The sequence below is a fragment of the Typopeltis vanoorti genome, chromosome 17, assembly GCF_054136105.1.
Source record: "Typopeltis vanoorti isolate ZY-2024b chromosome 17, IOZ_Tvanoo_1.0, whole genome shotgun sequence".
In the NCBI taxonomy this organism is placed as follows: domain Eukaryota; kingdom Metazoa; phylum Arthropoda; class Arachnida; order Uropygi; family Thelyphonidae; genus Typopeltis; species Typopeltis vanoorti.
Window position 1 is genome coordinate 961,229 of NC_143565.1, and position 24,216 is coordinate 985,444.

The 24,216-nt window shown below is 38.4% G+C and overlaps 1 protein-coding gene across 1 annotated transcript in view; it reads right to left on the reverse strand.

Annotated features, from left to right (window-relative positions):
- Positions 1–24,216, reverse strand: part of LOC150097089 (myosin-14-like) — a 1,147,103-nt gene that overhangs the window by 292,347 nt on the left and 830,540 nt on the right. Inside the window, exon 30 of the mRNA XM_090407039.1 lies at positions 17,253–17,420. Within this exon, the coding sequence (XP_090263165.1) occupies positions 17,253–17,420 (168 nt within the window). The remainder of the gene's footprint in view (positions 1–17,252; positions 17,421–24,216) is intronic.

Consider the following 24,216-nt stretch of genomic DNA (forward strand, 5'->3'; position numbering starts at 1 on the left):
CTCACCATACCAGCTTTGCTGATTGTGTTGTCTATTTCTCTATTTAATTTACCATTTTCACTAAAAATTGTGCCTAAGTAGCTGAAATGTTTTACTTGTTCCACAGCTTCTCCATTCACAACACAGTTGACATTTTCAATGATTCTGCCTATTTTCATTACCTTTGTCTTTGAATTGCTGACCTTCATACCATATCTATTACAACAGTTATTCAATTTAGTCAGAGAATCTTGCAGACTTGCAGCGGATTTATTTAGAAGTATAACATCATCCGCATAAAGCAAAGAGCTGACATTAACATCTGCAATTTTGATATCATGTTTAATACCACTTTCCTTCATAATGTGATCCATATAGATAATGAATAACAGAGAGGATAATGTACATCCTTGTCTCACACCAGATTTAACATTAAACCATCTTCCTGTACTTCCTTCATAACTGGTAATTAATTTACGGAATTCACAACGCATATGAAGTATATTAATTAAAGATACTTTAATGAATCACTTCTATATTTCGGCAATGTCACATTGCCATCTTCGGGAACATAAAGATATGGTATGTGCACTAAGGAACTAACAAAGCAAATGAGGAAGAAAGTAATGAACTAATTCTGTTCCTAAAGTCCTAATGGTGCCCTCTTGCGGGCTAATTTGGTAGTCTTGGCAGTTGGGCTGAAGTTCTCATAATGAAAGTCTCCCAAATTTGGGGCAGTTTCATGCACCCAAATTTGTTGAGGTTAGGAACGTTTTTTAGAGCTGCTGAAGATTCTTTGAATAATCTTTCGTATTTAAAGATTGCTGAAGAAATCATGATCCAAATAGAGCGTGGAATTCGCAACCTGCCTAACCATATCGCCAACAACGTGAGACTGGATGTAGTCGGTGTTCTCACTAAAGCCAAACCTCCAAAATCCAACTTATCCAAAAACGAATATACAGCCCTACAAGAATTAAAAAACAACAAAAAAATTGTAATCACCAAAGCTGATAAGGGAAGCGCCACTGTGGTACTCAATCAAAAAGACTACAAAGGTAAGCTAAATTCTTTAATACGAGACCGTACTACTTACCTCCCCATTGAATATAATCTGACCAACTCTCAGATTAGAACTATCCACAGACTCCTTAAGAAGGTCACTTCTTGGCCTGTGGAAGTCACCAACAAACTTAAACCTTATAACTCTAGACCCCCCCCCGATTATATGGACTCCCAAAAATACATAAACAGAATGTGCCATTGCGTCCCATAGTGGATGGCATTGATTCCCCCACATATAAATTAGCCAAACATTTAGCCAAAACGCTCACACACTACACTGGCAACACACCATCACACATAAAAAACTCAGCCCACTTTAAAGCCAGTATAGAAAACCTCACACTCCAACACACTGACATAATGGTCAGTTTTGACGTCTCCTCCCTATTCACTAATGTCCCACTCAAAGAATCCCTTGAGCTCATCCAAACCAAGTTTCCTCCCGATATCTCAGCCCTATTTCAGTTCACAATGAACTCAGGCTATTTCGTTTGGCAAGGAAAGTTCTACAAACAGATAGAGGGGACAGCCATGGGTTCACCACTTTCCCCACCCTTGGCCAATTTCTTTATGGAGACATTTGAAGAGAAAGCCTTAAACTCCGCCCCACAAAAACCCACTATTTGGCTTCGTTATGTGGATGATGTGTTTGCTATTTGGCCACATGGCTCAGACACACTCCACTCCTTCCTAACACACTTAAACAACCAACATCCCAGAATCCAGTTCACCTTAGAAAAAGAGGAAAACAACACCCTCCCCTTCCTAGACACTTTAATCACCCGCCAGCTTGATGGATCTTTGGTTTTCTCTGTTTACAGAAAACCCACCCACACTGGCAGATACATTCACCAGCAATCCCCCCCCCCTCACAACAATATGGGATGATAAAAACACTATATAACAGGGCAAAATTAATCTGCTCAGATGACAAGGCCCTGACTATTGAACTAAACCACATCCTCAACACTTTCTTAGCCAATGGCTATAACCCCAAAAAAATCCAAAAAATACTAAAACCTAATAACCACAACCCCCTTCCCCCCCTCCACAATAAAGACTACACCAAGTCTATCACTATCCCCTACATCCAGGGCACCTCTGAAAAAATAACTAATATCCTCAAAAAATATGACCTTACTTCCTGTTACAGACCATATAAAAAGTTGGCATCCCTTATCCGCTCTACCAAAGACCAACCACTTCCCCTAGACCTACCTGGTGTATACCAGGTCCCTTGCAGCTGCAAATTGTCCTACTTTGGCCAAACAGGCAGAACAACAAATATCAGGATTTCAGAACACCAAGACTACATCCGGTTTCACCAGTACAGCCGCTCTGGGTTGGCAGACCATGCCTTAGATACCCACCATAAAATTCGTTGGAAGAAAACAAAAATAATCCATCGCAGCAAGTTTAAATACGAAAGATTATTCAAAGAATCTTCAGCAGCTCTAAAAAACGTTCCTAACCTCAACAAATTTGGGTGCATGAAACTGCCCCAAATTTGGGAGACTTTCATTATGAGAACTTCAGCCCAACTGCCAAGACTACCAAATTAGCCCGCAAGAGGGCACCATTAGGACTTTAGGAACAGAATTAGTTCATTACTTTCTTCCTCATTTGCTTTGTTAGTTCCTTAGTGCACATACCATATCTTTATGTTCCCGAAGATGGCAATGTGACATTGCCGAAATATAGAAGTGATTCATTAAAGTATCTTTAATTAATATACTTCATATGCGTTGTGAATTCCGTAAATTAATTACCAGTTATGTCTAACCAACGTATAAGTCTTACTACTAGAATCATGTACTTCCTTCAATTCTAACTGCTGACTTACAACTCAAATAAAGACTAATTATTACTTGATATAATGCGCCATTGACACCATATAACTGTAGCATATTGAATAGCTTCTCTCTTGGCACCTTGTCATATGCTTTTTGCAAATTGACAAAACTTAAATACAGATATTTGTTATATTCCCATGATTTCTCCACTATTTGTCATAAAGTGAAGATCTGATCTTAACAGCCTCTATTTGGCAATCCAGCTTGTTCTTCCACAATTCTTCTCAACCGTTTCTCAAGTATACTTGCATAAATCTTGCCAGGAACACTTAGTAGGGAAATACCTTTCAGTTTTATTTCCCTTTTTATATATGGGTACTATGAGAGCTCTACTCCAATCATCGAGAATTCATCCCTCTGTCCAGGCTTTCTGCACTATGCAGTGCAGCCACTGTAAGACTTTTATACCACCATACTTCAGCATATCTGGTTGAATATCATCTACTCCTGCTGCCTTTCCACATATGAAGCCTCTGATGGCTTTTTCTATATGTATATATATATATGCATATATATATATATATTACTCTAGCATATGAGAGGTACAAGGACCTATAGCAAATAAATGTTGTGCACAGACTATTTATGATTATTTCTGCTTTGATTTATTGTAAAATAACATTTTATCGCAATATCTTGTTGGTTGTTTTTGCAAAGCATGCCTATTCTTGGAATCAGTCAATTACCAATGCACCAACATAAGCATCAAATCAGAAAATGCTTACTTACTTAGGAGAAAGTGATGCAAAAATAGGTTACTAATCTTTTGTTTAGTGCAAGTTTAATGGTTTATTATTATTATTATTATTATCGGGAGGTTCATCGAACAGTGGGAGGTTCGTTCAACAGACAACGTATTTATGATACCGAATCTTAAAATCCTTAACACTTCTTGCATTAACATCATCTTCTGGTAATGAATTCCATTTACTGACAATTCTCCATGTAAAAAATCTACTCCTCACACTCTTCTTCACCACACTCTTACATAACTTCCAGGGATGGCCTCTGGTTCTTTCCCTCTTGCCTCCACTCATTTTATAATGCTAGTTGGATTAATCTGATGAAATCCTCTCACCAACTTAAATATGTCTATCAGATCACTTCTTTTCTCACATTCACCAAATTCTGCAATCCACATCTCTTCAACATCTCTCTCCAGCCAGCATTCCAAAGCATTATATAATATTATTATTGCTGATTTCCATGGTGTCATGATTCCTCCATAGAGTCGAGTCATACTAAAATTCATACACTTCTTGAACTTTTACCATCCTCTTGGGAAATTCATTCTATGTTCCTACCATACTCCATGCAAAACCATGGACTTCTTAGACTCTTCCTTATGATTTTCTTTCACAACTTCCTGGGATGGCCCTTGCTTTTGTTCCTTCCTCTAATTCTACCACATGAAAAATCTACCTACGTATTAATCTGATACTATGATAAATTTGATAACAGTCTGACAATAATGATCTGATATTCACTCAAAAAAATTGGAATAAGTGAAACATCAGTAAATGAAGATGATACCCTAACAGGAATAGAAATAGAAGGGCACAGTGTTTTTGTGAGGATTGTAAGGACAATAAGGAAGGGGTAGTGATGCTGCTGATTATTATTATTATTATTATTATTCAAGCCTCATGTAGTCAAGAGACTCAACGTGGGAGGTCCTTACTAGGAAACACAAAGTCTATCATACCACTCCTGGAACTCATTGACCATTCTTGCTCTCACCACTATCAGGCAATGCATTCCATGGTTCAACCACCCTCTATGAAAGAAACCACACCTGACCTTCTTGCTCACAGCTTCATTTCGTAAGTTCCAGGGATGAGCCCCTTGTCATCGCTCCTTCCCACTGTTCCACCAAGCAAAAGAACTCCACAGTGTCAACCCTGTAATTAACTCTCAACAGTTTAAAAGTCCTAATCATATCACCTCTCCTTCTATCCAACGAACTCTGCAGTCAACATTCCCTCAGCCGATCCTCATAACTAACATTGTACAGTCTTGAAACCATCTTTGTTCTCTGCCTTTGTACCCTTTCCACAGTTAATTTACCAGCTTCAAATCCTGGGTACGAAAATTTGAGAACAATAGTCTAAGTGTAGTCTGATTAGAGGCTTAAAATGGAAACGATAACTCTTTTATCTCTCTGCAGATCAGTACTGCAGCAATCCTGTCATGGTTTATTTTCACCATCTTTGCAATATGTTCCCTGAATTGCAGGTTTCTATCAATCACCACCCTGAGATCTCTTGTCTCCCCCTACTTCCTCCAGTACGGCCTCCTCCAATCGAGTATGCAGCCGTCCATCGATGTATCCCAAACTTCAAGACTTTACGTTCTGTTGCATTAAACCGATACCCTCAGTCATTTGCCTATCTGTCTAGTTTATTCAAATCCTCTTGCAGGGGTGCCACATCTTCTGTCCTGCCATTCTCTGTGATCAAATGTTAGAACATGTTTGCACCTGTTCTAATTTATTTCCTTTTATATCGATGCATATTTCTGGTATTTTTTTTTCTCTTGAAATTTTGTCTTTTTAAAGTTGAAACTGAGGCCATACTGTTCACTGTACTTGAGGGTTTCATCTATAAGAGTTTTGAGGTCATATTTGTTTTCAGCTAGAAGAACCGTGTCATCTGCATATCTTAGGTTATTAATATTTCTGCCCCCTACCATGATTCCTTTGAGGTTACTAATTTTATTAAATATTTCTTCTCTGTACAGGCTGAAGAGAATCGGAGAAAAGACACAGCCTTGTCTCACACCTTTCTGAACTGAGAATTCTTCTGAGGTTCTTTAATACATTCTCTCAAAAACCCGTGGTGAAATACCATCTAGTCCCACAGCTTTAGTGACATCCAGACTACACAGTATTTGATGTACACTCTCCTCTTGCACATCTAAACCTAGGACCTGCCCTAACCTTCCAGTATTAAAACCTACTTCTCCAGGATGAAATAACCCAATAAAGTGTTCATTGAACAAATCCACTGTCCTTTGCATCAGTCACTCCATTCCCATTTTTATCCCATAATGTCATTCTGCCACAATCATTTCTCCTCCTACTGGCCACATAGCTAAAAAATTTCGTATGATTTTCTTTGGATCTTAGTACCAAATTTTTGTTATATTGTTTTGCCTTCCTTACCATACTAGACACTCTCCCGATCTGAGTCTTATATTCTTCATGGATCTGCTCTCCATCCCTCTCCTTATATCTCTTTCATAACCTCTTTTTCACCTGCAGTTCCTGTTTGATATTGTTTGTGTCCTCTTCTTCAGTTGTAGAATACAGCTTACTACTGCTGTTAAAAATATTCCTTCACAATTTCCCAAGCACTAATAATATCCTGGCCTTCCAATTCTGCTCTCAATGGAACTGCCCTAAGTTGATATCTAAGACTATTATAATCACCCGCCTTATAATTCCACATATGTTCCCTTTTATTTGATACTCCTGCATATCTATTCATCTTCAAGTCAAAACCACATGGTCACTCTCTCTCTCTCCAACTGGGGGGGGGGGGGTGTCATCTTATTATCAGCTCTTCTGATGCTATGACCAAATCCAAAACTCTTGAACCTCTTGTTCCCTCTATTACATGTTGCCTAAGACATTTGTTCCTCAAGAATTCTAGAAAATCCATTCCCTTATTACTACATGCATTTTCCTCTCCCAGCTCTGACTAAACATCTTCTGCTCCTCATCCTCAATGCTCATTGGCTTGTAGCAACACCCCACTAAATATCCTGTATTACCCACCTCTACATCACACCATATGCTTTCAAAACCATTCATGCAATTGCCTTCCAAAGCCTCCACTCGTAGAAGACATAAGTCATCACTTATCATAAGAAGTAGTCCACCACTGAATTTTCCCTTCCTATCCTGCCAAAGAATACTGTATCCTACCAATTCTATTCCTATTATTACATCATCTACCGTCAAACATGTCTCAGAGATCCCAATAATCTTTGGCCAGGCTGATGCTATCAGTGCTCCTAATTCATCTCCTTTATTTTGGATACTCCTGGCATTAGTATAAAGCATAAAAATGTCACTGTTTCTATACCTATGATTATCCCCTCCAAACCCCACTGGATCTAGTGTTACCTGATGTTGTCCCCTTCCCTCAAACATCCATTCCCACAAGAGGCCACCCCTGCTACAATCCACTCTGGGAATTCTTGTTTCCCTGCATTGACACACCGACCCATTCAGAAAACAGCAATCTCTCCAGACCTATCTTCTTCCTCATTCAAATGCAAGTGGTCTCTTGCATGCAGTTCCTTTCTGCCCTCAAATGCCCTCCAAGCATCCACATATTCCAATCCTCTCTTCTGATGCATTGTGTCTATTATGCTATTCATTATTACTGCTCTTCTGGCTCAGCCCATCATTATCATACCTGGGTAACCCACGCATACTATCTTTCTCCTCTGCGTTTTCCTTTATACAACCTGAAGCATGAATCTCAGATCTCTCGCCACATGATTTACACTGCCTCTCAAGTCATTCGTGCCCACCATTACAATCATCTCATCCACCCTTTCACCACTTATCTGACATTGCAACATCACCATCTACATGGTACATCCCTGAAAAATGTTCACTCAGCAATTCAACCATTTGGTTTGTTTCTATTACCTTGTTATATTAGCATTTTTTGAAGCCATCCTTCCACAGTCATTCCTCCTTTTACTTGCCACATAGTGAAGGAACTCTTTAGGATTTGTTTAGGCCTTAGCTTTCTCTCTAATTATTATTATATTTTTATTATTATTATTATTTGACACCTCCAGGGAGTCCAAAGACTCATCAAGACTCACCTGCTCTACAACTCTGTCTCCACCAACTGACCACAACTACACCAAAATGCCATCTACTGCCGACTACAACCACCACTAGTATTTCCACAGACAATCACAAACATCCATGCCTATGGCGGGATTAAAACCTGCAGCATTTTGACTGGAGAGAAGATACGCTGACCACTCGGCCAGCCAGGCTGGAAAATTAATTAGCTTTGGCCTTCCTTCATACAGGTCACTCTTCTTACCTATGTCCTATATTGCTCATGAGAATGCTGATCACCTTTTTCTTTATATTTTGTCCACAACTTTTTCATCTGCAACTCTTGTTTAATGGTACTATTAAAGAGCTTATAGAATTGTATGGGGACTCAATCATTAGAGGGGTGATGAATAACAAAAGCAAAACATGCTGTCCTTCTGGAACAATGAAACAAATAACTGATGCTTGGTGGTAGTTGTGGGCATGAATAATTGAGATAGTGAAAAAATAAATCTGGATAGAGAATTGAAGAAGTTGTTGCATGAGGTAAAGAGAAACAATGCATAGATATAATGCATGTTGCCCAGATATGATAAAAGTGAGTTCAGAAGTAAAGCAAAGATAATAAATAGCAAGATGGCTGAGTTGGGCGAGGCAAAGAAGTTTAAGTTTGTGAATTTGAAGGAAAGTTACATGAATGGTTAAGGTTGATAGACTGCATTTGAATGGGTTTGGACATTTAGAAAAGCTACTGTTTGGAGAGAAAGCACAGAATCAAGTAGTAAGTGTAGTAATGATCAAAGGGTGATTGTGAAGAAGGATAAACAGATTGTATAGCAGGAGGAAGATGAATACAAGATCAAAGATATGACTGCAGCAAGACAAGGTGATGGAATGCATAAAGGTGGGGATGAAACAGATATGAATGGTGATCAGTCAAGATCAGTGAAAGAAAAGTTATCTGACCAAAGAGAGAGAGTTGTGGTATAATGGCCAGAGTAGAGAGGTTAGAAGTTTATTTTGCACTTGGTTAGACTATGATAAATTTAGTTTAATCCTTTATCCAAGTGTGAGCAAACAAAGTTTGTGCCTGAAAATATCTTCAGGACTGAAGCAAAGTGGTGCAACTGTTGGCTACTCGGGGCAAAGGTGGACCAAGCTCTCATCATTGAAACCGGGTGTGGGTAGTGGCCATTCCCTCAATGCACAGCATTATACATGTCCGCAAGGACATGTGCTTTGCATAGTGGGGGATAGTGAGACAAGGAGTGATGAGAGCTTGGTCCACCTTTGCTCTGAGTTGCCAACAGTTGCACCACCTTGCTTCAGTCCTGAAGATATTTTCAGGCGCAAACTTTGTTTGCTCACACTCAGATAAAGGTGTAAACTAAATTTATTATAGTCTAACCAAGTGCAAAATAAATTTCCAACATCTTTCTCTATATCCAGAGTAATTTAATAATAAGGTGGTACACCTTTTGGCAACTTGTACAGGTAAATATGACCTCTCTATTGCTTCTGCCTTAGTGTCACCACCTTGGGTCTGCCTCCCACTGTTGAGACCTCAATAAAGGTCAAAACTGGTCTGGATAGTGGCCCTTCCCTCAAAACATAGCATTATACATGTCTGCAAGGACATGTACTTTGCATAGTGGGAGATACTGAGACAAGGAGTGATGAGAGCTTGGTCCACCTTTGCTGTGAGTTGCCAACAGTTGCACCACCTTGCTTCAGTCCTGAAGATATTTTCAAGCACAAACTTTGTTTGCTCACACTTGGATAAAGGATTAAACTAAATTTATTATAGAGAGTGAGGTGTTGGTGGTTATGATCTAAAAGACAGGAAGAATTGTTATATGTTTCTATACTAATCTAAGGAGTATAATTGAAAGATACCAGAAATTATATACTTGGTTTAATCCTTTATCCAAGTGTGCCTAAAATATTTTCAGGACTGAGACAACTCGTATATAGAAGCCAATGACTTCACATCCCTTGCCTGGTATCCCATAATGCAAAGCACATATTCTTATGGAGATGTATTATGCTATGCATGGAAGGATCACTACCAAGGCTGGTTTCGACCTTTATTGAGGTAAAAAAGTAAAAGGATTGCTCATCATGGGCCTAGAGTAGTTAGTATAAGGGGTGCAAGAGAGCTTGATAGTATTAGGAGAAAAAAAGACAGATAGATAGCATGAGAGAGAGAGAAAAGGCCTCAGCTCTTTTATATCATCATGTAGCCAAAGGCCATCAGTTTTCCTTTTTCACCAATCTCATATAGATGAACAACCAAAAGACCAACTGAAACTAAAGCACAAAGATGACTGATACCCAGGTGGTTAGCCCAATCTAAGTTAACTGCCTTGAGTTGGCCTTCTCTGCCTGGGATTGCTCTCCAGTCATCCCTGCAATTGACTATAAGACCACATTGAATTAAGAGGATTGAACTATTTAAAAAACCTCTCACAGTAACAATAGACAGAATTTTATCTTCCCCTGGTGAATATTGCATAATGTGGGTGGTCTACACTATCTAGTGATAAATTTGATATCTCCAAAAATGCTTCTTTCTAAATACAAAAATCGTCTGACTGAATAATAAAATTTCCACAATACAATATTATAAAGCATTTAAATTTCATATTGCTGGTTTTCAAATCCATGTTTCTTTCTAACCTTCCATAAATGGTATTTTAATTCATTAATTATAAAAATCAAAATTCTCTTCCCACTGCTGACAGGTGGTGAGTATTGTATCAAAATAACCTGTTCTAAGTAATGGAAAGCCCAACACTTTACATAATCTGTTCCAAATATGCAGGGCAAGAGGGCAGCTGTAGAATGCAAGTTCTACTGTTTCCAATTGGTAACAGATGTCACAGATTGGATCTCCAATGTTAAAGTACCTCCATTTGATAGTACTGACTGGAAGGCAGCCATATTCAATTCTGCAAGATCAAGCAAGATCCCTCCTGTTAGGGTATCCCTGGAACGTCATAAAGTTATGAAACAAAATATTGTTGTCAGTACTCAACTGTGGAACTTCGTGGCAAAAGAGATTATAGGTTTCGTTATACCAAATTTAATTTTTTTTTTAATGGAAAGAATGTCCAGAGTGTTATTGAGATCTCATCAGTGGGAGCCAGACCCAAAGGTGATTCTAAGGTTGAAGTAGTGCAGAAGTCATATTTTCATATACAAAAGGTGTCACACCTTATTATTAAAATACTCTGGATTAGAGAAAGTTGTTGGAAGTCTTTCCACTTGGTTATACTATAAATTGAAGATTCCAAGAAATTATATACTAGGTTTAATCCTTTATTGAATAAACATTGTTTGCTTACACTTCAATTATTTTCAGGACTGGGGAAACTCATATATAGAAGCTAATGACCTTCATATCCCTTGCCTTAGTATAATGATTGTCTTCTGCATTACTTCAACCTTGGTATCACCTCTGGGTCTGGCTCTCACTGATGAGACCTCAATAAAGTTAGAAGCACATATCCTTATGGACATATACATGTCCATAAGAATATGTGCTTTGCATTATGAGATACTAAAACAAGGGATAACTGGTAATTAGTTTACGGAATTAACAACGCATATAAAGTATATTAATTAAAGATAACTTTAATAAATAACTTCTATGTTTTGGCAACGTCACGTTGCCATCTTCAGGAACATAAAGATATGGTATGTGCACGCAGGCACTAACAAAAGCAAATGAGGAAGAAAGCAAGAAACTAATATTGTTCTTCCTAAAGTCCTAATGGTACCCTCTGGTGGGGGCTAATTTGGTTGACTTGGCAGTTGGGCTGAAGTTCTCAAAACGTAAGTCTCCCAAATTTGGGGTAGTTTCATGCACCCAAATTTGTTGAGGTTAGGAACGTTTTTTAGAGCTGCTGAAGATTCCTTGAATAATCTTTCGTATTTAAACTTGCTTCGGTGTATTATTTTTGTTTTCTTCCAACAAATTCTATGGTGGGTATCTAAGGCATGGTCTGCCAGCCCAGAGCAGCTGTACTGGTGAAACCGGATGTAAAGTAAGGTCATATTTTCTGAGGATATTGGTTATTTTCTCAGAGGTGCCCTGGATGTAGTGGATGATGATAGATTTGGTGTAATCTTTATTGTGGAGGGGAGGGAGGGGGGTTGTGGTTTACTGGTTTGAGTATTTTTTGGATTTTTTTGGGGTTATAGCCATTGGCTAAGAAAGTGTTGTGGATGTGGTTTAGTTCAGTAGTTAGGGGCCTTGTCATCTGAGCAGATTAATTTTGCCCTGTTATATAGTGTTTTTATAACCCCAGATTGTTGTGGGGGGGGGGATTGCTGGTGAATGTATCTGCCAGTATGGGTGGGTTTTCTGTAAACAGAGAAAACCAAAGATCCATCAAGCTGGCGAGTGATTAAAGTGTCTAGGAAGGGGAGGGTGTTGTTTTCCTCTTTTTCTAAGGTGAACTGGACTCTGGGGTGTTGGTTGTTTAAGTGTGTTAGGAAGGAATGGAGTGAGTCTGAGCCATGTGGCCAAATAGTGAACACATCATCCACGTAACGAAGCCAAATAGTGGGTTTTTGTGAGGCAGAGTTTAAGGCTTTCTCTTCAAAGGTCTCCATAAAGAAATTGGCCAAGGGTGAGAAAAGTGGTGAACCCATGGCTGTCCCCTCTATCTGTCTGTTTGTAGAACTTTCCTTGCCAAACGAAATAGCCTGAGTTCATTGTGAACTGAAATAGGGCTGAGATATCGGGAGGAAACTTGGCTTGGATGAGCTCTAGGATTTCTTTGAGTGGGACATTAGTGAATAGGGAGGAGACATCAAAACTGACCATTATGTCAGTGTGTTGGAGCGAAAGGTCTTCTACACTGGCTTTAAAGTGAGCTGAGTTTTTTATGTGTGATGGTGTGTTGCTAGTATAGTGTGTGAACGTTATGGCTAAATGTTTGGCTAATTTATATGTGGGGGAATCAATGCCATCCACTATGGGACGTAATGGCACATTTTGTTTATGTATTTTTGGGAGTCCATATAATCGGGGGGGTCTAGAGTTATAAGGTTTTAGTTTGTTAGTGACTTCCACAGGTCAAGAAGTAACTTTCTTAAGGAGTCTGTGGAGAGTTCTAATCTGAGAGCTGGTAGGATTATATTCAATAGGGAGGTAAGTAGTACAGTCTAGTACTAAAGCATTAAGCTTACCTTTGTAGTCCTTTTGATTTAGCACCACAGTGGCGTTTCCCTTATCCACTTTGGTGATCACTATTTTTTTGTTATTCTTCATTTCTTGTAGGGCTGCATATTCGTCTTTGGATAAGTTGGTTTTTAGAGGTTTGGCTTTAGTGAGAACACCGACTACATCCAGTCTGACGTTATTGGAGATATGGTTAGGCAGGTTGCGAATCCCATGTTCTATTTGGATCATGATTTCTTTGGCAGGTATTCTTTGAGGAGCTAGGGTGAAATTGTGACCATGTGCAAGTGCGGTGAGTGCCTCAGGCTTTAAAACTACAGACGAGAGGTTGACTACTGTGTTGAGTGGCGGCTGTGGTAAGGAAGTAGAATTCTTTGTCAGGTTTTCGTATTTTTTCAAGTGCCTACTTTGTATTTTTTCGAACTCTTTTCTTGCCAATGCGCATGAGACGTCATAAAGTATCGTCCTAAGATCATGGCCGAGTGTATTCGAAAGCTCTTCCTCTAGCGCCCGTATGGTTTTGTTTTTACGTTGGCAAGGAGAACTTGCGTCACGGTAATTTGTTCTCTTAACAGGCCGAAGCTAGTGTGATTATAAATGCACAGAGCTTTCTGTGAAGTAAAACGGTGCTTCAATTTGACACAATTAGGGATTACCTTGTTATCCCAGCAGCGTTTTAGGAACGTCAGACAATTTAGTTGTCTGGATATCTTCAACCTCGACTTACATTTTGAGAACTTCAGCCCAACTGCCAAGTCAACCAAATTAGCCCACCAGAGGGCACCATTAGGTCTTTAGGAACAATATTAGTTTCTTGCTTTCTTCCTCATTTGCTTTTGTTAGTGCCTGCGTGCACATACCATATCTTTATGTTCCTGAAGATGGCAACGTGACGTTGCCGAAATATAGAAGTTATTTATTAAAGTTACCTTTAATTAATATACTTTATATGCATTGTTAATTCCGTAAACTAATTACCAGTTATGTATGACCAACATATAAGCCTTGCTACTAAAATAAGGGATGTGTATTCATTAGTTTCTATATACGAGTTGCTCTAGTCCTGAAAATACTTCAGGCGCAAACTTTGTTTGCTTACACTTGGATAAAGGATTAAACCAAGTATACAACTTCTTGGTATGTTTAATTTACAGTATAACCAAGTATAAAAACTTCCAACAATAATATAAGCAGTATTCAAAATAAGGGAGTTCAGTTTTTTGCATTGATTGAGTTAGTGTGCCCAAAGATAATTGGTGATAAGTGAAACTTTGTTGTCTGAGGATCATGTAATGTCAGGAATAGAAATGGAAGGATGTACAATGTTCCAGAACAATAGCAAATGAGGTAGAAAGCAAGAAACTAATATTGTTCCTAAAGTCCTATTATTAATAATAATAATATTACTATTATTATTATTAACTTTAATGTTAATAATAATAATAGTAATAGTAATTATAGCCAAAAGGATATTGTTACAGGCCTGGGAATGTAAAGAATACTAACTGTGAAAGATTTAGGCAAATTTGTTATTATTATTATTCAGGTCTCCATGGAGTCAAAAGACTCATCGTGGGAGGTCCTTCCTAAGAACATAAAGTCTGTCAAGACTCATCGATTAAAAGCCCCCCCCCCCCCCAAGAAACACGAAGTTTATCAATACCACTCCTTAAACTCATTGACTGTTCTTGCTCTCACCACTCCATCAGGCAATGCATTCCATGGTTCAACCACCCTCCATGCAAAGAAACCACTCCTCACCCTCTTCCTCACAGTTTCCTTTCGTAACTTCCAGGGATGGCCTCTTGTCATCACTCCTTCCCGCTGTTCAACCAAGTGAAAGAACTCCCCAGTGTCAACCCTGTAACCACCTCTCAACAGTTTAAAAGTCTCAATCATATCACCTCTCCTTCTTCTATCCACCAAACTCTGCAGTCCACATTCCCTCAACCAATCCTCATAACCAAAATTGTACAGTCCTGAAACCATCTTTGTACCCTTTCCACAGTTAATAAACAAAGATGAATATAACGGGAGACATTAATTACAAGGATGTTGATTGGAAGAAGGAGATAATGCATTAAGAACAAGGAGAGCGAATTTGTGGAATTTCTGAGGATTAGCTATCTTAAGCAGCATGTGACAAAAGCAACTAGAGGTGTTAAATTTGGTGATATCTTCACAAGCTATGGTTCTTAATGAGGTATTAAAAACTGCCAATGGTTGGTGACAGTGATCATTAGATGCTTGTTTGAGAAGTGGTGAAATAAAAATAGTATCGCCAAAAAAGGATATACATGAATTATAAGATGGGTGATTATAGAAAGTTGTATTGATGCTAGCCTGACTACTAGCATCAATGTATTTTTAAGAGGTAGAAAAATGTTAACAGTGCACAGGAATTCAGAAGGTAGACATAAGAAATTTGTAAACTGCATACTTATGCAGCAAGTAATGTAGGTTAAGTGAATAAATAGAGTAGGAGGGAAATGGATGAACAGTGAAATCAAGCAATAATATTACCATTGTGCAATGGTGTAATAATATTACACCATGATACTTTGGGATTTTGCTAAGGCTTTTGACAGAATACAGCATGAATGACTGATGCACAAGGAAAATATGGTTTTGGATTATAAAATATCAAAGTGGATAAGAGAATTTCCGACTAACAGATATGAAAAAGTGGTATATAGGAGATGTCAGTCTGAAAGATTTAAGGTAACAAGGATCCGTACTTGGTTCACTATTGTTCAATCTGTGCATTAATGACATTGGGAAGGATTTGACAGGCAACATACAGCTATTTGTTGATCATACAAAGATAGGTATGGTAATCAGGAATGCTGCTGATATGCAGTACTTGCAGAATGATTTGAATAGGCTGGAATTGTGGGCATGGGAAAATGGATGTCAGTTCAATGTTTGTAAATGTAAAGTCATGCACCTTTGGCATGACTGATATCCAATGTCATATTAAATTGGTGGAATTATGCTAGAAGAAACTGATCAGGCTAGGGATCTTGGAGTGTTAGTAGACAGGAAGTTGAGGTTTAGGGGTAATGTAGTAAAGACTGCAAATGCAATTCAAAAGATAATTGCAATGCTGAATCTTTACATGTCAGAGTTTGTTTCAGCATTGCAATTATTTTTGGATCAGCAAAATTATCATCCAGCAAAATGAAGGATGTCATTTTGCCTCTTTACAAGGCCTCACTTGTACTACTGTGTGCAGGTCTGATATCCTGGTTTCCATTGTGATTCTGATACAGCAGTGGAGAGAGTGCAAAGTAGAGTGTTAAAAAAGATATCAGGATTATGGAATACTGATTATGAAGACATATTGAATAAATTTGCAGGTTGCAGACACTAACAAACAGGAGAAAGTGGAGTGATACAATTGAGACTTACAAACTTCTGAAAGAGTCATACAGGATTTTAGTTGATAGAATTTTTCATTTTATGGAAGACAGGGAAAGGACAAGAGGGCATCCTTGGAAGCTGAGAATGAATGCCAATAAGAATGGGATGAGGGCTAGATTTTTCTCTCATAGAGTGGTGCTTGATTGCAATGGATTGCCACTGGATGTTGTGTGCAAGCAGTGTGAATGAATTCAAGAACACGTATGATAGATGGTGCATGCATCATGTGGCCTTCTTCAATGAGTCCATGATTCCCTGGAGGTCTCTCTTAATAATAACAATGATGATGATAGAAACATGCATACAGAACGTTTGAGGATAAATCATCCTCAAAAAACATTCGACCTTGTCAAACGACTGAATTATGAAACACCTGTAATCCCTTACAAATCTAAATCTTAATTTTGTTCTTTCAGGTGTGTGTATGCATGCACGCACACGCCCTGATATACCGAGCTGCAGCAATTTGGAAAGTTCTAAAGGAATACACAACCCTGCAACCTACACTGTACTTTCTTACTGCGTGCTAGCAGCACCACTTTTAAACTATACAAAAATGTGATCTACTTTGACTTTCTTGCTGTGACAATAAATATATTTACTTAACAAATACCATAACTGGATTTTAATTGCACTTACTTATATGCAGTCACTTTCACTATAGTCAACAATGTAGTGGATTCATTATAAGAAAGTAGCAAAAAAAAAAATTAAGCCAAAGCCACATACCATAAGAACAGTTCTGAAGGAAAACTCACAATAAGAAGCTGCTACTTAAATCGTTATGAATTCACTAGTAGACAGACACACAATCTCACCAATAATTAAATATAAACACAACAAACACATAATGTGATAAAACTGAAACAGTAACTTTTATTTATTTTTTAATTTCAATATTAGTACATAAATTAGCATACAAACTACTAACTTCTGATTGCAATCTTCTCTTTGATTTCTCTAATTTATCCTTTGCAGCTTGTGTTTCTTGCAGACGATGCTGTACGGATTCTACTTCTTTTACTTGCTTCTTACGCTGATCTTCTAAGACAACAACAAGGTCTTTCTCTCCTTCAGCTTTCTTTTTACATTCTTGAACCTGCAATATAGAGTTCAATGATGAAAGTTATATAATGCAGAAGTTATGAAAATGAATGTGTAACCCAAAAGTAAGGGGGTACATCATGTACCGAACAGACAGGCTGTGCCTCCAGAGGGGAAGGCACAGCCATCTATATCAAGCTCTACCTCAACCACAATACTATACCCAACCCACAAACTACCAACCTGGAGATTACAGGAGTAGAAGTGCACACCAAGAATGCAGGAAGTATGAAGATATATGCAGCTTACAACCCACCCAGCAAACCCCTATTAATATCAGACCTGGACTCCATCCTTGGCTCTACAGACTCTATTATTATGGCAGGGGATCTGAATGCTAAGCACACTGCCTGGTTCAGCTCCACATTAATACAAGTGGACACACTCTACACAACTACACAGCAGCCAATTCGACCATAGTTGCGGAACCTGTTGAGCCTACCCATCACAGCCCTATTGGCAGATCAGACGTTGTTTTAAAAAATATCAAATATCAGTACCAGCTGGAAAGTACTCAAACAGAGTATAGTACTCAAACCTATAGTACTCAAACTGGGCACACTAGATCAATTCCCCCACCCCCATTCATTTATAGCATGGGACAAACTAGCCAAAGTCCTCCCAGAGCACATCGGCCCAGTGCCTATCATACACAAAAAGGAGGAGTTAGACATTGCAGTAAAAAGCTTAACAGACAATCAAGAAAGCAATTGCATCGATCACCAGAACTACACACATCCCTTCAACCAGCAGAATCCCAGAGGAGATAATAAACTTAATCAGGACAAAAAATAAAGCTAGGAAGAGGTACCATGAAACTAGGGCCCCACAAGACAAAACGATCCTAAACAATCTAAATAGAAAAGTAAGAGATGCACTACAAAAACATAGAAACCAGGAGTGGGAAAAGAAGCTAACATCCCTAAACCCAGATGATCATACTACATGGAAATTCTTGAAAATCCTCTGTAGAAAAAAATCAACCTTTACCCCCCATGCAGACCAAGCACAGAATAACACACTTGGATATAGATAAGGCTGAGGCTCTGGCTGACAGCCTGAAGGAGCAGTGCAGGCCTGCGTATGTAAACCTGAATATTAGTCACATATACAATATTCATATTCAGGCGTACTTTAAGGCAAACAGAGAACTGCCCAGACCACATTACTCCTACCACCCCAACAGAAATATATAATAGTATCAAGCACTTAAATTCAAAAAAAGCTCCAGGACCAGATGGAATCACCAATAAAATCATAAAGATTCTTCCCAGAAAGGCCATAGCTCATATAGTCAACATAACAAATGCAATAATCAGACTACAACATTTTCCCATATTTGGAAAATAGCTGACATGACACCTGTAAAAAAGCCTGGAAATAATCTGCAATTCCCCCAAAGTTACAGGCCCATCAGTCTACTATCCAGCCTCAGCAAAATCACAGAGAAAGTATTCCTCTCCAGACTACAAGATGTAACAGAGAAACTTAGAATCATCCCTAACAAACAATTTGGTTTCTTTCCGAAAGGAGCAGAGTACCACTCAACAAATACACTGCCTGGTAGAACACATCACACTCGGTTTTAATTAAAACCAGCACACCGTAGCTGCATTTTTGGATCAAGCAAAGCCATTCGGCGAAGTCTGGCACCAGGGCCTACTCTACGAGCTTATAAAAGCCAACATACCCATAAACATCGTAAGGCTGATCAAATCTTATCTCTCAGACAGATACATGCAGATAAAAATCAATAGAATTTTATCATCCAGAAAGAAAATTCTGGCAGGTGTACCCCAGGGCTCTCTTCTGGTCCCCCCTACTCTTCTCGATCTACGTAGCTGATATCCCGCAAAACCCAAGAACAACCATCACTGCCCTATATGCCGATGATACGGCAATATTGACCAGATTTCTCACCCCCAAGCTGGCAGTCAAAAGACTCCAGGATAGCATCTCCTCTCTTGCAAAGTGGTTCTCGGATTGGAGGATTCAGGTCAATCCACAGAAAAGCTCAGCTATGCTTTTTACCAGAAGAAAAGTGCTCATTAATGAAGAAATCCAACTTTATGGGAAAAAGATTACATGGCAAACAGAAACCAAGTATCTGGGAGTTCAACTGGACAAAAGACTTAGATTCAACAGTCACATTAAACTCATCTGCTGCAAGACACCAGATGTCTGTGCTATGGCTTTCACCAGAGCCATAGCACAGCTTTATCCCATGATCAACCGCAAAAGTAAACTTCATGTACAAAATAAACTGCTAATATACAAGATGGTAATATGTCCTGTAATCACGTATGCCTCCCCAGCATGGAGTTACACCTCACAGTTCAATATCCTAAAACTCCAGAGGATTAAAAATAAGTGCCTACAGATGATTTTGGATGCAACGTGGTATGTCAGAAACACCTAGATCCATCAGGAGACCAAAAACCCCATACATCGCTCCCCTACTACATGATCTAGCAGAGACATTTTTCACCAGAGCAATTACTCATCCTAATCCACTGATCAAACAAGCCTCAGAATACGATGAGACAGTCTACAACAAGCACAAAAGACCAAAAGCAATCCTGCCCAGCTGAAATCAACTAACTACACTGCCCACAAAGGGAGAGCATAAAGCTCAAAACTACCCTATTCATCAGTTCACCTACCCAGACAAAGGGTAATATAAAAGCATATTTGCTTTGTCCATCCAGTCAGTAACGCTGAATGAACGTGCATACACATACACACATTAAATAGGTAATTTCTAGTAATAAGTGCCCTGAACACTGATCTCCACAGTATCTATGACAGAGGTAAAAGCAACCTAGTCAAATTCAATTCTTACAAAATGTACTTTTGCTTGTTTTCTTGTAAAAAGGACCTCAGATCTTCTCCACTTTCTTTTGATAATGCTCAGCTCAACAGTCAAGACAAAAGCTCTCTTTTAGCGCTAACTCTTACTCCAAACCTTTCTGGCACATTCACATCACTCCTATAGCATCATCAACTTCCAAAACACTTGGCATCCTTTTCTGCTCAAGATGGTACTTCTCTGCAGAACAGTTACTTACTCTGTATAAATCCTGAATATGACCAACACTGGAGTAATGGTCCCCAATTTGGGATGTATGACTAACACCTGCCTAAAAATTCTTCATGCTGTTCAGTAAAGGGCAGCCCAGTTGAATAATGACACTTCTCTTACAGGTTCTCTTCAGTCACTTTCTCAGAGAAGATCAGTTTTGCATTGTGTCTCTTCTACAGATATTTCCACAGCCACTGTTCAGCAGAATTGCATTCAAAAACAATTGCAAACAAGAACTCAAGCAATCAATTCATTCTCAACATTCTTTTACTGTCAAACTGCATACTGACTGACCCTGCTACCAGTCATCTTTTATTCCTTCTGCCACAATTCTGTGGAACAGCCTCCCACATTAAGAATTTCCTAAGGACAATAATCTCAACAGTTCAAGAAGAATATGAACAGATTATACTGCTTCTTATGATACTCATTTGTTTACTATATACTAATCTTCCTTTCATGTGTGGGAGAAATATATAAAAATAATAATAATTATGACATCTTATAAATCTTGCTTAACTACTTGGTTAAGTGCAATATCTACAAAACTTAATAAATGCATACAAGACACCAGATGTCTGTGCTATGGCTTTCACCAGAGCCATAGCACAGCTTTATCCCATGATCAAACTGCAGAAGTAAACTTCACGTACAAAATAAACTGCTAATATACAAAATGGTAATACGTCCTGTAATCACGTATGCCTCCCCAGCGTAATCATGCATGACCCTATGAGAGAAAGATTTAGCTCTCACACTCTTCTTGACAGCAATTTCTAAGGATGTGCTCTTGTCCTATCCCCATCCTCCATAAAATGAAAATTCTATCTCCTGATATCCTGCATAACCTTTCAGAAGACTGTAAGTCTCAATCATATCACATCCTTCTTTTTCCTGTTTGCTAGTGTCTGCAGTCTACCAATTCTCAATATGTCTTGATAATCACTACTCCCTAATCCTGGTATTATTTCTAACATTTTCTATTATTTCTCTCCTTTTCACTCTCTCCACTGTATCAGAATGACCAAAGAAACTAGGAGACCAGACCTGCACATAATAGTCCAAGTGAGGTCTTATCAAGGTCTTGTAGACTGCACATTAATGTGCAGGTTGAATAACAATGGAGGAACGACTAATCCTTGTATCAGTCGATTGTCACATTAAATCTTGCAGGCTCACATTCCCTACCCCACATAGCACTTTATGATAACCGACAGTCAGCCATCCTCCTCTCCATGCAAATATTTTATAATCCAATCCCATATTCACCACTTTATGCAACAGTCTTCCATGACGTATTCTGTCAAAAGCCTTAGAAAGTCTAAAAGCATCACCGTGTTTCCATTATGATTGTGTAAAAGATAATATTATGATGGAATTTGAGCAACTTGCTAAAACATGACCTTCGCTTAGTAAACCCATGTTGTTGACTGTAAAGTAGAGATTCTCTGTCAACACATTTTCTGATGCAAGAACAACCTATCTTTTCCAAAACCTTCACCACTATTCCAGAGATAATGATAAGTTGATAGTATGTTGAAACTTTTTCCACTTCATTATACTATCAATTAAAGATGCCAATAAATTATATATTTCGTTTAATCCTTTATCCAAGTGTAAACAAACAAAGTTTGTACGTGAAGCAACTTCGCGATTCAGCAACTCGTATATAAAGGTTAATAACCCATAATGCAAAGAATATATCTTCACAGACATGTATAATGTTATGCATTATGGGCAGAGTCACTACTCAGACCAGTTTTGACCTTTATTCAGGTCTCAACAGTCGAAGCCAGACCCAGAAGGGTGAAATAATACCATGGGTGAAGTAGTGAAGAAGTTGCATTTCCATATACAAGTAGGAAAAAGGTATCACACCTTATTATTAAAATACACTTCCCATAATGCATAGCATTATTCATGTCCATAAAGATATGGGCTTTGCATTATGGGATACTAAGGCAAGTGATGTGAAGTGCATTATGGGAAGGGTCACTACTCAGACTGGTTTTGACCTTTATTGTTTATGTGCAGAGATACCTCTCCACCATATGCAAATCTTCAGATCACCCAACAATGGGCAACCAAAAGATCATTTAACTCACTACTCAGCGACAGGCTCACCCTGTCATTGAGCAACAAAATTTAACCACTGATAGTCAGCCAAAAGAGATTTCACAGAAACAATTTGAAAATATTTTTCGTACAATCGAAGTTTTTAAACACCAATGCTTAGAGACTGACCTTGGTGAAGAGAGAGCCAGTAAAATTTGCAGAAGAGGGCAATAGGGCCATACTGTTGGTTGTATGAAAAAAAGAAACAAAATGCCCGCCAAACTACGTTAGTCAATTCTCTATTAAGAAGTAGAATAATAAAATTTATATTCTGAATATGTTTTATTGTCTTTCAGCTTCATGGTTTTCCTTTAACTAGGCCTGAGACATACCTTAATTCTTTTATAAAAAAATTAAGGTTCAAAAAAGAAATTTGAGGAATGAATTATACTTTTTACCATAGGTTATTATATTCAATTAGTGCGTTTTTGATTAATGCACCTGTTTTAAAGAATGCACTAGGCACACTAATCAAGGGATTGCTGTATATACAACTTGGATTAGTGAACAAAGGAAGAGTAATTATTATGGTTGATTTTAATAATGCTGGTATAAATTGGAATGAAGACAGAGCATTTGGGAATAAGGAAAATTAATTTCTTGAGTTATTGAGAGATAACTATCTCAGAAGCACAGGAAGGAGGGCATGAGAGCTCTAGATATGACCATTTCATCAGAAGATGTAATTGTGAAAGGTGTTTCACACTTTCCTCCATGAAAGTGATCACCTGGGTTATGGCTGCATGCAGACTTTTGTGAGGAAAGGATATATGTGGAATTATAAGGCTGGTGATTATGATAAGCTTAGCAGATAGCTTAAAGCTATAACATGGAAGGAGGAATTAAGCAGTAAGAAAATAAACACTGCATAGGAACTCACAAAGAAATATATCACATCATCAATGAACGAATGTAGAATATATAACAACATCAATTGAATGTATTCCGAAGGCCAAAATGCTGAATAAAATGCCAAAATTTAAGCTCCACATTCATCCCTATTTGCAAAAGGGATGAATGTGGAGCTTAAACATGAAGTCTGGAACAAGAAGGTACTTTGGAGGAAGTATAAGATGAATAATGGTAATAGTCAATTACGTGAAGAACAAGTGATGATAGTGACTCAGCTAGTAAGGAAAACAAAAGTGTAGTATGAGCAGTAATTGGAAAATCAGGTGAAGAGAAACCCTACAGAGTTTTTTTTTTAGATATGTGGCAAGTAGAAGGAAGAATGATCATAGTAAGATGATGTTAATGGATGAACATGGTAGAATGGTAACTGCTGCAGGAGGTTATTGTTGAAGTATTCAGTGATCAATTGATAAGAACAATTCATCCTGATCAGGGTGGAATCATGAGGAATTTAAGTGTAGAGGATATAGGAGAGGATGGCTTAATTGTGAGTGAGCAGGAGGTATTTGAGGAAATAAATAAACTTGGGATCTGATTACGCATCACCCCACATTTTAAGGGAATGTTCCAGAGAATTGGCATGCCTGATTAATAAGTCTTCCAACATTACAGGTTCCAAGGGAGTGGAAGGAGGATAAAATTGTTCCACTGCATAAAGGTGGTGATAATGCAGTAGCTTCGA